Genomic DNA, 17,034 nt, shown 5'->3' with positions numbered 1-17,034 from the left:
CTTTCCTCTTCATTATCTTTACTTCCTTGGTCTTCCTTCTTAATTTATTTTCTGCCTCTGTCTAGATTAAATTGTCTTACTATCCAGTCCTCAGTTTCCCTCTTTTCATTGCATCTTGCCACTTCTTTCCTTCACCCCTTCCAGTATCTCACTAACTCTATCCTCTTCCCCCAATCCAGCATGTGCCCTTTTTTCTTTATCCCCTCCTTCCATCCAATATGTACCCTCTCTCTCCTCTCCACTTCCTTCAGTGTCTGCTCCCTTCTCTCTCATCCCCACTTCATCCAGCATCTGCTTCCCTCTCCTAACCAAACTTCCATCCGTATGCTCCTCTCTCTCCTCCCCACTTCCATCCAGTGCCTGCTTGCCCTCTCTCTCCTCACCACTTCCATCCATTGCCTGCTCCCCCTCTCTCCACTTCCATTCAGCATCTGCTCCTTCTCTCCCATCTCCACTTTCTTCCAGTGTCTGCTCCCCTCTCTCTCTCCTCCCCACTTCCATTCAGCATCTGTTCTCCTCTGTCCTCCCCACTTCTTTCCAGCATCTGCTCCCCTCTCTCTCTCCTCCCCCTTCCATCCAGCATCTGTTCCCATCTTTCTCCACACAGTAAACTCAAAGCACCACTCAACCTCTTCCCCTTGTCAGGCCATCTCCCTCCCTTTCCCTCACTTTCATGGCACTTTTCAAACTCAGAGTTTTCTCTCTCAGAAAAGCCCCAACGCAGCAACCATACTCACAAGCTGCACGCGGCTGCCCCAAAACTTCTCCTCTGATGCAACTTCCTGTTTCTGCCTGGGCGGATTGCATCAGTGAAGCTTCAGGGCAGCTGCATGCAATTTGTGAGGAGAGCAGCCACGTCGGGGACCCTCTGAGAGAAAAATCTTTTGAGTTTGGAAGGTGCCGCAAAGGTGACAGGGAGGGAGTTGGCCTGATAAGGGGATGAGATGCTCGGACTGTGGAGCCCAGGGCAGCTGCCCTGTTTGCCTTCCCCTAATACCAGCCCAGTCTCCATGGGAAACCCTCCCCCCCCAAAAAAAAAAAAGAGTACAAGGTCAGAGTCATGATCCCATTTAGTCCAGTATCCTGTTTCCAAAAGTGGATAATCCAGGTCACAAGTAACTAGTAGAATCCCCAAAAGTAGCAAGATTTCATACCACCGAACCCAGGGCAAGCAGTGGCTTTACCAATCTCTCCTCCTTCCCCCAACTCTTGCATCTTTCCCATCATCATCCATCCCCTCCTTCCTTCCTGAACCTCTTGCTTCCCTTCCCTCTCCATGACTTTTTCATCTCTCCCCCTGCCGCTCCTCTTATCCCTCCTTTCTCAGTTCCTTGATTCTCCTTCCTCCCTCCCCAAGACTCTTTCATCTCTTCCCCACCATTGCCCCTCCTAACCCTCCTTCCTCTGCCCCTTGCTACCTCTTTCCCATCCATAACCCTTTTATCTTCCCTCTTCATGTGACTCTCTAACTTCCTCCTGCCATTCCTCTCACCCCATTTTGAGACCTTTCACCTGCTCCGATCCAGGCCTAATCTGCAGCATGACCTCCATGTCATACGAGTTGTTTTTACTCTTCTGGTAACCGCGGAATTTGGAGGTGCTCCAGAGTAGGATGGTGGTGATGTTGGGCTGCTGTGTGTTGATGGGGGGTGGTCAGTGGTGAGATGAGCGAGGAGCCCATGGAAGAGCTGCTCTTCTCAGTACATACCAGAATCTCTGCGGAAGAGGAGGGTGAGGGTGTGCTGTTAGCAGGGACCATAGTCTCCCTGCTGCTGCAAGCATTCCTGCTAGCACCACATCCACTGATTGATGAGCACAGAAGCATGGACCTGCCTTCTAGATGCTATCATCTGTCATTAGATGGAAGGAACTTGTTCCTACCATGAGGTAGCCAGGGTGAACCCTCTTTAATATTGGCCCAGGAGTAGAAAAAAGCTGCAGACAAATCAAATGCTTCATGAGAAGAGTGGAGGGGTAGCCGATGGCTAGCTCTACTGAACCCAGAAACAAGTAATTACATCAGAGTTTGATGTAATTTCCTGTTTCTGGATCCAGAAGAGCCAGCCTTCTACCTGCCACATTAATTATTAAACATTGTCATTGTCCCCTGCCACTCCCTTTTATGAAGCCACATTAGGCTTTTTTATCTCTGGTGGCGGCAGTAAAAGCTCCTACCCTCATAAAATTCCTATGAGCACTGGCGCTAATACTGCCATGGCTGGCGATAAAAAAGCCTAACGCGACTTCATGCGTTAATTGCATTATTGAGTTCAATGTGCAGCACTAAAATTTACACATGAAAAGTAATGAGAAGAAAAAAAGAAAAGGCAAATATGCAATCTTCAATAATGGTAAAGGGGAAGGGATTAATATACTGCTTATTCTGTGTGGTTACAATCAAAGTAATTTACATATTTTTAGTTTGCTTGTTTTGTACCTGGGACAATAAAGTGTTAATTGACTTGCCCATGGTCACAAAAAGCTGCAGTGAGAATTGAGCCCACAGCTTCAGGCTACTGAGGCAGCTTCTTTAACCAAAAGGATACTCCTCTACTCCAAGACATATACTATGCAATATACCACATCACAAGGAATTACTGCCTTACACTTGAACTAAATACAATCAATTGAGATAATTACAATCAGATGCTTACAAATTGTCCAGAATGCTTCCATAAAAATCATATCCAATACAAAAAAGTTTGATCACGTCACCCCTCTACTGATTAAAGTCCATTGGTTACCCATTGAACACTGAATAGCATACAAGATTCTGCTATTGACCTTCAAAACTAGAGTCGCTGGTCCTCCAGAATGTATTCACAGACTCTTAATTCCACATTCTTCTCAGAGTTCTCTTCAATCTTCTAACCAAAACTTGCTCTCAATTCCCTCACTAGGGGCCTCTTCTACTAGACTGTGCTAACGGTTTTAACGCAGAGAGCCGCGCTGAATGGCTTGCACTGCTCCCGATGCTCATAGGAACTCAGTGAGCGTTGGGCGCTACAAGGGCCATTCAGCGCTGCTCTCTGCACTAAAATCGCTAATGCGGTTTAATAGAAGAGGGGGTAAGATAAACTAATACCATGAGAACTATCATCATTTCCGTCACTGCTCCCATGCTTTGGAACTCAGCTCCCAAACACTTAAAAGAGATTACATCCTTAGACACTTTCAAATCTAGCCTTAAAACATTCCTGTTCAAAAATGCTTTTGAATTTTGATCATCCTTTTAAGGATGTTTTACAATTATGCTAGATCTGCCCTTAAGCTGGTCTTTCTGTTTTCCCTGCCTTTAGTTTTTTGTTCTTTTCTATCCAAATTTTGTAGTTCTTCCCCTTCTCCCCTTGTACCAGTCAGTTATTGTTTCTATTAAATGCTTCATGTTTGTCTGTTGTAGGTTTTGATGTATTAGTCATTTTAATGTTTCCACTGTATTTTTAACTTTGCAAAACCGCCTTGAATACTGATAAGGTGGTATATCAAATTTTAATAAACTTGAAACAACTGCTATATATGAAAGAGGAAAATAAATAAGATAAAGGAAATCAAAATCCCCAAATCTTCCAGGTGAGCAGGACCAAATAAAATGTCACTAGTACCCTGAAAGGAAGTACATCTACATGGAGAACAGAGAAAAAGTTCCCACAGACAAAGCCCTGAGTTCCACTGTAGAAACTAGTTCCTCCTCAATTGAGTCATTTTAGAGACATCTGGAAAAACTGCTATTTTGTAACCACAATATAGAGCATCTTTGGAAAAAAAAAAAAGTATTAAAGAAAGCTTCCTTATCTAACTCATCAGTAAAAGTGATATTCAATCAGATCCTGAGAAGATTCCAGGAAATTTGTTAAATTGTAACTGAAAGATCATTGCTTAATGTAGCGGCATTGACTTGATCACTTACAGAAACAGCCACATAATTTAAATTAGAAATAGAGATTTTATCTTTATTTGAAGTTTTACATTATTCCATAGAAGTTATGGATTTGAATAAGATTTACTTCATAAAAACAGGTTTGGGAGCCACACCATAATCAGCGAATTAAGAAACCAGGATGGAAGCAATGAATATTTATGAGATTCTAGAATCATCATTATCAGAAGAATCTAAGAGGGCTACTTTAATTGTTTCTTTCACTTTTGAGCAAGATCTTAAGCACTCCTCTTAAGCATTAATATCAGTAACTGGGATGGAACCAGACTGCTGGTGTTAACGTTTTAAAAAAGAGAGCGAGCAGCTTTTAAACTAAGATAGGGGTGAAAGCTGACAGTCACCTAGGAGCAGATGGTTTGGTGTGGAGTACCCTTTAAGGATACTATTGAAACAGGATATTTAGGGAGTTCCAATTGAGAGGTTTCAATAAAGGTGAAAGAAGGCTAAAAGTGCTTAAGAGGAAAGCAGAGTAAAAGACTCAAATTATCCCTGTCATCTCCTCAGCAGTCTGAAGATATAAAGAAAAAACAAAATTTGAAGTGTCTGTATGAAAATACAGATAAGTTTTTCCTGCTTAGTTTCAACAGTGCTGTAGTGTTTGCTTTTTGATTTTGATGCTGACTGATCCTGTGAATGAAACACTATATGGACATTGTGATAGAACTGCAGTAAACATTGCAGTGGAGGTTTTTTGAGCCCATGAAGCATTAACTGAGGCTTTTTTCTCCACATATTTATATGCTGTGCTTAGCTTAGTGCAAAATACTGCGTTTCTCTCTCACCCTATATTGTACTACATAGTGATCAGTGGAGTCATCATTACTGTGCCAAGCATAATTTTTGCTTTTTCTTTGGTGATTTTAATTACCCCAATATTGACTGTATAAATGTTACAACAGGGAGTGCCAGGGAGGTAAAATTCTTAGATGTCATAAATGACTGCTTCTTAGAGCAACTAGTCCAGGAACCAACAAGATGGAGACCTATTTTAGATTTGGAATGCAGAACATCATAGTATGGGAAGTGACTGTGACGTTGCTAAAGAAATATACAGTAGCGACACTTAAATTTCAAAAGGGCAACTATGATACAATGAGCAAAATGGTTAAAAAGCTAAAATAATTAGTGGCAAAGGTTAGGACTGCAAACGAGGCATCATGGAAACCCAGTCCAGATGTATTCCATATATTAACAAAGGTGGAAAGAAGAGGAAACAAGAGGCGGCATGGTTAAAAGATGAAAGATGCCATTAGAGTAAAAAAACAAAACCACTTTAAAGAATAGAAAATGAATCCAGCACTGGCAAGATAGATGCAAAACATTGATAAAGAAAGCAACAAAAGATTATGAAGAGAAACTTGCTAAAGAGGCAAACTCATAGTAATAATTTTTTTAGGTACATCAGAAGCAGAAAACATATGAGGGAATCTGTGAGACCGTTGGAGCAAGGAGCAAATGGGGTGCTCAGGGAAGATAAGACCATAGCGGAGAGACTGAATGAATTCTTTGCTTCGGTCTTTATGGATGAAGATGTAAGAGCTCTATCTGAATCCAAAATGATTTTCAAGGGTGATGACGCAGAAGAATTGAAAGAAATCTCAGTGAACCTCAAAGACGTACTAAGCCAACTTAACAAGTTATAGAGTGATAAATCACTTGGACAGAATGGTATGCATCCCAGGGTAATGAAAGAACTCAAACATGAAATTGCTGATCTGCTGTTAATAATCTGTAACCTGTCACTAAAATCATCTGTAGTACCTGAAATTTGAAGGGTGGCAAATCTTACGCCGGTTATTTAAAAGGGTCGCAGGAAATTACAGACCAGTAAGCCTGACTTCAGTGCTAGGCAATATAGTGGAAAAAATTATGAAAAATAAAATAGTGGCACACGCAGGCAAACATGATCTAATGGAACAGAGTCAGCATGGGTTCAGCCACAGGAGGTCTTGCCTCACCAATTTGCTTGAATTCTTTGAAGGTGTGAATAAACATGTGGATAAAGGTGAGCCAGTTGATTTAGTCTACTCTTCAAAGTAATTAACGGTACTGCACCTGCCTATCTAAACGATTGCCTAAACTGTAACCTTCCACCAAGAACAAGAAGAACACTGACACCATTCTCATACCCACCACTCAAAGGCACTCATCGCAAAAAGCTTTATGATAACCTCCTAGCAACGCATGCAGCAAAACTCGAACCCTCCATCACCAGATTGTTAACCACAACATCTGACCTCAAAGCATTCCGTAAAGAAATCAAAACACTGCTGTTCAAAAAGTATATACAATCTACCTAATCTCCCTCTCCTCTTCCCCAAGAAATCAAAACACTGCTATTCAAAAAGTATAAACAATCTACCTAATCTCCCTCTCCTCCTCCCCACTTACTCCGACCAGGCCCTGCTCACTTCCTGGCACCATACCCTCAATCGACCAATAAAAAAACAAAACAAAACAAAAAAAACGAAAGGCAAAGAAAGCTACCTGAAACCTAAATTATCCTACCGAAACCGACTATCTACCAACGTATGGAAACAGACTACTTGCTATGTAATGTAATGTAACCTGATTTATCTTCCAATGTAATTAAGTCTTTACCCTCATTCTGTTATTAAGTCTATACCCTCAATCTGTATTCTCCAACGTCATGTACCCTCCTGGAAATGTCCAGTTCTCTTCTTATGTAATCCGCTTTGAACCGCAAGGTACAAGCGGAATAAAAATCACTAATGTAATGTAATGTAATGTAGTGTATCTAGATTTTCAGAAAGCTTTTGACAAAGTTCCTCATGATAGGCTCCTGATAAAATTAAAGAGTCATGAGATAGGAAGCAATGTTCAGTTATGGACTAGTAATTGGTTATTGGACAGAAAACAAAGGGTAGAGTTAAATGGCCCTTTTTCTCAATGCAGGAAGGTAGTGGAGTGTTACAGGAATCTGTTCTGGACTGATGTTTGTTTAACTTATTTATAAATTATCTGAAAATTGGAATGACGAGTTAGGTGATTAAATTTGCAGATGACACTAAATTGTTCAAAGTTGTTAAAATGCATACAGATTGTGAAAAATTGTAGGTAGACCTTAGGAAATTAGAAGACTGGTTGTCCAAATGGCAGATGAAATTTAATGTGGACAAATGCAAAGTGATGCACATTGGGAAGAATAACCCAGATCATACTTAGCAGATGCTAGTGTCCACTTGGGAGTCAGTGCCCAAGAAAAAAAGCTGGGTGTCATTGTATACAATACGCTGTAATCTTCTGCCCAATGTGTGGCAGCGGCCAAAAAAACAAACAAGATTTAGGAATTATTAGAAAAGGGATGGTTAACAAGATTAAGACTTTTATAATGCCTCTGTATTGACCACATGTGACCTCACCTTGAATATTGCATTCAATTCTTGTTGCCTTATCTCAAAAAAGATATAACGGAACTAGAAAAGGTTCAAAGAAGAGCGACCAAGATGATAAATGGTATGGAACTCCTCTCATATGAGGAAAGACTAAAGAGGTTAGAATGTTGCTACTTTTTGGGGTTTTGCCAGGTTCTTCTGATCTGGAGTGGCCAACGTAAAGACGAGATACTGGACAATGGACCATTGTTCTGACCCAGTAAAGCTATTCTTATGTTCTTAATGCCCTCTTAAGATTGTACATTTATAATTCTCAGACTCATTTTTCTGGTCAATGTATCTAGATCTATCCTGATATAGCAAAATGCAAACAAGACAGAAGGAAACTATTTTTGATATTAAGACAAGAGACAAAAGCTCTAGGAGAATCATTTTTTATTGAGTTATCCTTGCAAATGTTTGGCTAGTGTGAAATATGCTTTTTTTTTGAACAGAGCAACTAGACATGAAGAAAATCTTGACTGGTTACGGTAACTTTTTGATTGATGTATAATTAATGATGGGGGATTTAATTTCATGTTAATTGCTATTCCCTAATTCAATTAGTCCTGATGTGTTTCATTAACTTAGAGCCACTCCCCTGGCATATTGTGGTCTAAGAAGGAGTGGTTATGTTTTCATTATAATTGCAATTCAAATATTATTCATCTTACTCTCTGTTTTGCTTTAGCAAGTTTAGACTTGTAAATATTTGTTTTAAACTATTATATAAAAGAAAGAGAGATATTATCTACATTGGCAAGCTGCAATACATCTGCCCCCATTACTTGGTGCAGCTTGAGTTATCTGTGTGTTACATTTTATTGTATGTATATTTCTTCGCTATGTATATGTTCTACAGTTCTCTGTGATTAGCTTTTATGTTCTGCAGTTCTCTGTGATTAGCTTTTATGTTCTGTTCTCAGCATCCTTTGGAGCTTTTTAGTTATTGCTTGCTTCAGGGTATGCTGGGAAGAGCAGAATTCCTCTCTTCCTCCGATTGCTCTCAAGGAAAATTAAGTAATGGTAGCTTTACATAAAGGTCATCGTTCCAGCATGAATAGAGCTTGAACTCTCCTTGTTGAGGCAGTAAACTGGTGCCTATTTTTCCTCTCAGTGTATAATTCATAGCAATTTTTAATCTGTTGTAACTGTACAGTTGCTGTAGTTCTGTTAGTGCTGTGTTTCATTATTCAGATTGCCAGTCACGGACAGTTCTCCTCTCTGGGAGAGGGCTAATCACAGACTTTGATTCAATCTCTATACAAAGGGCTAGATCAGGGGTGTCAAAGTCCATTCTCAAGGGCCGCAATCCAGTCGGGTTTTCAGAATTTCCCAATGAATATGCATGAGATCAATTAGCATACAATGAAAGCAGTGCATGCAAATAGATCTCATGAATATTCATTGGTGAAATCCTGAAAACCCAACTGGATTGTGGCCCTCGAGGAGGGACTTTGATACCCCTTAGGTAGATTCACTAACCCCCGATTCTGCGTCCGACCCACCTGTCTACCACTCCAATAGCCCTTATGGCTGCAGTACAATAGGATTTTGGTGGGTGCTCATGTTTCACCATGAATGCAGTAGTTAGAGTGGCTTATTGGCCTGGGTCCTCTTTTCTGTGGTTCACTAGCCCACCCCCCAGACTCCTTAAGACACCTCTGTGCAGCTCTACTAGGCTTTCCTATGCCAGGGGCTGATGTTCTGGAGGCAGGTATATATGTTTTTATTCTGATTTTTATTGTGGGGGTGGGGGCAGTGATCACTAGAGGAGTGTGTGGGGGTCTGTACTTTGTCCCTGCAGTGGTTATCTCGTACACTTTGGATACATTTTTGCCACTCAGACCTATTTTTAGATCACCTAAGTCACTACGTATAAGTTTTATCCAGCCCAAATCCCTCCTCACCGCTCCTCCTAAAATGCCCCTTTCAGCTCTGGGCGTACAGCAGCACTGAAAAGGCTTAAGCTGTTTTTAGATACATCTAAAACCTGTTTCGATTATTAGCACTTGGATGAACTGTCTTTTAGATCGTCCAAGTACCGATTTAGGTATGTTTTTGGACGTATTTATTTTTTGATTACGAGCCCCATAGCAAATAAAAATATACAAGAATCATATTTTGCATGTTTCTAGTGTAGAAAATAAAATAAACTGAGGTGCATTAAGGCATTCTAATATATTGATAGGCTCACTTTGAAAAATGCATAAATAATCGGACAAAATATATTGACTAAAATTATTTTTTTAATATAGATGTAATACAGAATATTTAATTACAGCAGGACAGTGTTTCCAGTTAAATAAAATTAAAAACCTTTATTTCCTCCCCCCAGATATAAAATTCCTCAGTTAATGTTTTAAAAGAACAATAACATGGTGAAAATTTTAAATTACACCACCATTAATCATGGTCATTAATAACATAACTCCTTTGGCAAAGAATTAAGAATGAATTGTTTTAAACAGTGTACAAACCTAACCTAGCAAAGACTGTATACATCTTTGTATTGCACTCATTTATATACAAACTCAAAAATGTATCAATCAGAATTTTAAGCCAAAGCCTGAAAGCTGGTATGGGTATTAAAAAAAAGTATAGAAATGTAATGCAGTTATATACAGAATGCATCCTCTACTAATAAATACATACATCTGAGTTTGCTACTTTTTAAAAATTTGGTGCAACTGTGTTCTTTAGTACAGGCCTTTGAACACCTGTAAGCTCATATACAATTCAATACCAGCAGAGAAATACAAAACAGAGAACTTGATTTTATCATCACAGATACAGTACAAGAGCCTGCCTGGTCACAATACAAACAATTCAATCTAGGCACTACAGCAACAAGCCCTCATACTTTGTATTAAGATGGATGTGCCTCAGCAGAACGTAACATTCTTAACATTTTGAAAACCTAAATATAGTGTTAATTTAACTTTGTTAGTGTCCAAAGTGCTTCTATATATATTCCATACCATCTTCCAACCTTTAATGTGCCATTAAATTTCCATATCATTTTACAAAGATGACATTCATAATTAGCATAAAAATATCTAATGTGCATCTTTGCTAAGACAATATTGCCACTGAAATTATCCCATCCCAAAAAAATAAAGTTTGTGTGCATATTCTTGGTAGTTCTGCAAAACCTAACACCCAATTGTGTTTTTTGTCTTTCATTTTCTGTTGTGTTTCCTAGTTTAAAGTGCCCTTAATTTGAGCAGCTTGCACAAGCCCAGTAATTAGGTTTGAAAATTCTCCTGAGATCAAACAATAAAGCAAAACCATATGCAATATATAAGACTCTTTCCCTCAGGCAACAATCATGCCACTGAAGAGGAGCTTGGTATGCCATGAACAGTTGTGCTTGTTGGAGTTCCACTTATAGCGTTGAAAATGTGAAGTGAATTAGGCATAACACTGATTTTCTCTTCACCGAAGAATATCTTAAAATAGAAATAGGAAGACATATTAGTTGAAAACCATAACATGAGTAAGAGACGCAACAGTGAAAGAAAATATAAAAAAATATGAAAACATATCATTTTCATACTGTACAATCACGTAATAATACTCATAAAAGATGCTGGATTTCTCATTGCATTATACACAGAAAATGGCTACAAATGTACTTCATAAAAGCATGAAAAGTCATATTTCTTGAACTGTATTAGCTGTACAAAACAAAGTTTAAAACAAAATATAATAAAACAAATATTACCATCCCATCTGATTTTGTGAGCAAGAAGCAATGAAGGGAAAAAGAAATAAGATGTTATAACTTGTTAAGTAAACAATTATTTTATTTTTCTCAACACATTTCAGTTGAATACAGAATAATGTATTAATTACAGTTAAGGACCACAATTATTTTTGATCTTCCAGGACAACAACAGAAGATAAGTTAAATGATATAGTTCAAATTGAAATTGATAATATGCCAAAAATGTCTCTTGCTTTTGACTTCTGCTTATTAGAAGTTATTTTATTATATTGGAAAAATGTGATAAAAACGCTTAATATATAGCCTAAATTTAGGTGTTGGTAGGCACCCTGCCGATGCCCTGCAACATACCCAGCAGGAGGGATACCCAAATCCCTCCTACGGCACCCCTCTTAACATCCCTGGCAGAAGGGATGCCCAATCCCTCCTCCCCAAACTCACCCGAACCCTCCCCCAATACCTTTCTTTGGAAGGTTGCCCGGAGGGATGCCCACTCCTTCTGGCTGGCAGGCCCATCTCTTTAGAATGCCGGGCCTTCCCCTTCCTAGTGCATCTTGGGATCTGGACAATTGGAATTCTAGACCACTCCCAGTGCATGCTAGAATGCACTGGGAAGGAGGTCAAAGACTCCGGTTGGCCCAGTTGTCTAAAGCCCCTTCTATGGGAGGGGCCTTAGGCGCCTGGGATAATCAGGGCCTTAGGCCCCTCCCCGGTGCATTCTGAAGAGGTAGGTCTGCCGGCCAGAGGGAGTGGGTATCCTTCCTGCTGGCTTTCCAGAAAAAGGTACAGGCGGGTCTGGCTGGATTCCTGGGAGTGGGGATGTCGGCAGGAGAGATTGGGCATCTCTTCTGCCAGCCGAATTGCAGTGGGGTTCGGGTGTTCTCTGCTGCGGCCACTCAGCCGATCGTGGCAGGGGAATTTCCCCATCCCCGTCAGCTGAGCGGCAGGGACTCCCCAAAGCCGCGATTCTGTAACTGGCACTCTAGAATAACTGACAGGCGATTGACGGCCATCGACTTGGCGCCGGTTACAGAATCTGGCCCTTATTGACCTTGGAAGTGTGCAGAGGGAGATTCTGTTCTCCAAGTACTAATCTGGCCTATTTCCAGGGAGGGATTTGAAAATCAGACAGAGTTTTAAATTTAGCTCTGTATTGTACTGGTAGTCAGTGAAGCTTTTGCAAAAATGGTGTGATTATGGTCATGTTGATTACAAACTTCTATTAGTCTTGCTGTAGAATTCTGAATCAATCAGAGCTGATGCAGACCCTTTGTAGGCAGACCAGTGTAGAATGCATTACAGTAATCCAGTCTTGATGTTATCATGGCATGCACAACTGAGACAAGATTTGCCTTCTCAATGTAAGGAGAAAGGCAGCATAGTTGTCACAAATAACAGAAGCAGCTCTTGTAGGTTGCTTGGATTTGGGGTATCAGAGTAAATGTGGAATCTAGCTGTATACAAAACCCAAAAAGAAGAAAGTTCTGCAAAAAAAAACCCCAAACAAATAAAAAACCAAGAGGCAGAGATGACCAAAGTGTCATGACGATGTGGACATCAAAGATATAGTTATTAAAATTAAAACATATTCATAATACCCCACAAGGGTCATGTTTCAGCATGTCTGCCTGCACCAGGGGTCCACTAGAGTCTGGAAAATGTGCATGTACTTGTTGGATATATTATAGTAAACATCAAACTAGAAGTAGAGAGTTGCACGGGAATGGGGACGACGGGAATCCCGCGGGTTCCCCCTTTGGGTCATGGGGATCCCATGGGGATGCCCCCTAGGGTCATGGGGATCCCGTGGGGATGCCCCCTAGGGTCGCAGGGATCCCGCGGGGTTCAATACAACTCGAGCCACGAAGCTCATCTTCTTTTCCTACCTGCCCTGCCGCAGCACACATAGCCGACCGGAAGTCTTCCCTGATGTCAGTGCTGATGTCGGAGGGAGGGCTTACGCAAAGCCGGCCCTCCGACGTCAGCACTAACATCGGGGAAAACTTACGGTCGGCTATGTGTGCTGCGGCAGGGCAGGGAGGAAATAGAAAATGAGCCTCGCGGCTTGAGCTCCATTTGGATGAGAAAGTTGGTAATTTGTTGGCAGATGAGGGCTCGACACGAACGTGGAAGGCAAATGAGGGACAGGAGGTCAAACTTGGGAGGCAAACGCGGAACACAAAAGGGGGGGAGGGAGTACATTTTTGGACACAAGGCATATACTTGGGAGAGAGGAAGGGAGGGAAAGAGATGCTGAGGTGGGAGAGAGAGTGCGTTTTTGGACACAAGGCATGAACTTGGGAGAGAGGAAGGGAGGGAAAGAGATGGTTGTATACACGGGGAACGGAAGAAAGAAAAATTTTTGGTCATAGAGAGGGAGTGAGGTACAGACGAGAGGGAGAAATATTGTGGTGGAATGGACAGATTGAAATGGATGCAAGAGGGAGGAATGTTGGACATAGTGGTGAAGGGAATGGAGGGAGAGATGTGGCATGGTGCTGGAGAGAGGTGATAGAAGGAGAAATGTTGGGCTTGAGACTGGTGGGCAAGGGTGAAAGATGAGAAAGGGATAAATGCTGGATCATGGTAGGAAGAACCAATGGACAGCAACAGAAGAATTTACAGAAGATGGGAAAGAGGAAAAAAGAAACTGGGACCAACTTTATGGAAAAATAAGTATCCAGACAACAAAGGTAAAAAACGGAATTTATTGACTAAAATATGTTAGCTTTGGGAAATATATATAGCAGGTGTCTTTGTATTGTGTTCAAAAGAAAAGGAAATGCATTTCTGTTTTTATTTCTACAGTGTTGAAGTACTTGCTGACCCTTGCTGTGACTGGTGGGGATCACCAAGCACTGCCAGCAGAGGATCTCCTCTAGAGATGGCCAGAACTCCCCTCCACCAAGCACAGCAGTCGCTGGCAACATCCATGAGCCACTGAGGTGCCAGCATCTGTGACTCAGGGACGCTACTGCTGCCTGCCAAGCTTGGCAAAGGAAGTCCTCAGCTGACAGCTTGGGGGTTCTCATCAGCTGAGTATTTATATTTTATACTTACATTAGAGGCTCTGGTAGAAACCTGTTTGCAAAGTATTTATTCTTCCCAATTAATATTTCCAAATTAATAAAGTGTCTTTGCTTATTTGTAAATGGGTCTCTACCAGAGCCTTTAATTCAGTAGCATAATTAAATGAAATAACTATTTCTGAAGTTTATATGGACGAGCAGGGACGAAGGAGATTCCTCGCGGGGACGGAGGGATTTCTTGCGGGGACGGGTGGGATTTTGGTGGGGATGGGTGGGATTTCTGTCCCCGCGCAACTCTCTAACTAGAAGGGACTTTTTGCTGCTTCCTTTATTTTCCCCAGAATTGTTGTTATGCTATTCTTTTTTATATATATATTAATTCACAAGCCTATGCTGTACATGTATATTTTCCAGATTTTGGTGGGCCCCTGATGCAGGAAGAACATACAGAAACACGGCCCGTGTCAGGACCTTGTTGAGTATTATGTACATATTATAATTTTTAAAAATATGTCTGATGTTGTCATCATCTTAAGAACACTTTGGTCATTTCTGCTTCTTTGTTTATTTTTGAATCTACCTATATTCCAAGGTTTCTGAGTTGTGACTTGAGGGGAAGTTTGTATTTCCCAAGCAGGCGAGCTTCCAAGCTCAGTGATGCACTCCTAGTGCCTCCTTGCCTGTTTACATAGGCTACTGTAGTCACTTTGTCTGAGAAGACTTGGACTGCCCTTCCTTTGATGTCAGGTATGTGCCCAATTGTATTAGGGACCCATAGAAGCTTGGTTTTACTTGGATTCAGACAACGTTTGTTGTTTTTAGCCCATTTTTGAATTGATGTTAGACAGTCAATTTATTCAGAGCTGTGGGTAAGGAAAGATTAGATTCTTACCTTGCTAATTTTCTTTCTTGTAACCAGGACTAGTAGTCTTGACCATCGGGTTTTAACCTCCACTATTTGCAAGGGTTGTAGAGAGCCCACTGTTTGCTTTCATAAAATGTAATTCCAGCAAGTAAAAAGTAAAGCTTAGCTCATTCCAAATAACAGCGAAGCAAAGCGTTGACAGCAGACCCTTCTCCGAACACCACCATTCGATCTCCCGATAACCTCCAACTTTGGAAACAGGTCAAACAGGGCAGGGCCCGACATCAAGACCGTCAACCGGGAGAAGCAGCGATCCTCCCTAGGCCTGCGGTAGCCACCTGAAATGTAGGCCAGCAAAATGTTGGCCTACATTTCAAGTAGGCGCGGCTGCTGAACTGATCGCGGCAAAGGAATCTCCCTGCTCCAGTTTAGCGACTCCAGTAAGGAACCCGTACCCCCCCCACCGCGAAGACAGTGAGCAGGAAGGATGCCCAGTCCCTACTGCCGGGACCCCCAAAGACATCTCCCTCACCTGCTAATGTTGGCAGCAGGAGGAGTACCCAATTCCTCCTGCCACCAGTCCCTCCTGCTGAGACCCCCAAAGACATCCCCCCCACCCGCGAATGTCAGTGTCAGGAGGAGTGCCCAATTCCTCCTGCTGCCATCCCCCAGCAGGATGGATGTCCAGTCCTTCCTGCTGGAATCACCCCACTCCCCCAGAAAGATCGGCAAGTGGTATGCCCAGTCCCTCCTGCTGGAATCTTCCCACAAAGATCACTGGCAGGAGGGATGCTGAGTCTCTCCTGCCGGAACACCCCCCAAAGGGCAGACCCTTGAGCCCCCCCGAAGGGAAGACCCTCTGACCCCCCCACCCAGACCCCAATATACCTGATATTAAGTTGGACAGCCAGCCGGATGCTTCCTCCGTCCGTCCAGCAGGTCTGCCTTCACTGAATGACGGGCCTGCCCCTTCCTGGGGCATCATGGGAGTGGCCTAAAGGATCTGACCAATTGGAATCTTAGGCTACTCCCAGCACATCGCAGAATGCACTGGAAGAGAGGCCTAAGATTCCGGTTGGCCCTGGTGCCTAAGAGGCCTTAAGCACCTGGGCCAATCAGGGCCTAAGTCCACTCCCTGGTGCATCACCATTCAGTGAAGGTGGGCCTTCGGGGGTGGGTTGGGGGGATTTGCCCTTTCAGGGGGTGGGGGTCATGGGGGGTTGTTCCATGTCAATGATCTTGGTGGGGTGCGGTGATTCCGGCATCCTTCCTGCCAGGGGATTTCTTTGGGGGGCAGCGGCAGGAGAAATTGGGCAATCCTGCTGCTGACATTCGTGGGGGGGGGGGGAATATCTTTGGGGGTCCCGGCAAGAGGGAATGGGCATACCTCCTGCTCGCTGTCTTTGCAAGGGGAGGGGTACGGGTTCCCTGCCGTGGCCGCTAAACTGATTGTAGCAGGGAGATTCCCTTGCCGCAATCAGCTCAGCAGCAACGCAATTCTCTAACCGGAGCCTTTAAAATGTACGCGCTTTAGAGAGTCGTGGTAGTTAGGCAGCCTAGGGCGATTCTGTATAGGTTGCCCGTGTGCGATTCTCAAAAGCCACTTAGACGGTTTCTGAGACTGGGCGCCCTATACAGAATCCTGGCTTTTGTGAACACTCTTGGAGAGGAAGTGAGGCCAAATGCTAGAACTTTGTATTGAAGATGATGACTGACATACACAAAAATGAAGGAACTTTCTGTGTTCCGGATGTATGGGAATGTACAGTATGTGTATGGCTCTGAGGTCTAGAGAGCACAGCCAATCATTTTGTTCTAGAAGAGGGTACAGAGTTCCCAGGGATAGCATGCAAAACTTCTCTTTGACTAAATATTTGTTGAGAGCTTGGAGGTCGAGAATGGGACAAAGACCTCTCCCATCTTCTTTGGAATTAGGAAATACCTGGAGTAGAACCCCTGACTTTTCTGGGAAGGGGGTACTGACTCTATGACATTTAGTTGAACAACAGTTTAGATTTCCTGAAGAAGGGATGTCTTTAGAGATATGAAATAGGACACTCTTGGAGTAATGAAGATGA

The 17,034-nt window shown here is 42.3% G+C and overlaps 1 protein-coding gene across 4 annotated transcripts in view; it reads right to left on the bottom strand.

Moving 5' to 3' along the window:
* Positions 1-9,561: 9,561 nt before the first annotated feature.
* Positions 9,562-17,034, bottom strand: part of DOCK9 (dedicator of cytokinesis 9) — a 1,074,749-nt gene continuing 1,067,276 nt past the window's right edge. For all 4 annotated transcript variants that reach the window (XM_033947591.1, XM_033947593.1, XM_033947592.1 and 1 more), the window contains exon 53: positions 9,562-10,784. In XM_033947591.1, the coding sequence (XP_033803482.1) occupies positions 10,662-10,784 (123 nt within the window). In that variant the 3' untranslated portion in view covers positions 9,562-10,661. The remainder of the gene's footprint in view (positions 10,785-17,034) is intronic.

This window comes from Geotrypetes seraphini, chromosome 6, assembly GCF_902459505.1.
Source record: "Geotrypetes seraphini chromosome 6, aGeoSer1.1, whole genome shotgun sequence".
Taxonomy (NCBI): Eukaryota; Metazoa; Chordata; class Amphibia; order Gymnophiona; family Dermophiidae; genus Geotrypetes; species Geotrypetes seraphini.
The sequence above is the reverse complement of the archived record's forward strand: the minus strand, read 5'-3'. Positions and strand labels throughout refer to the sequence as shown.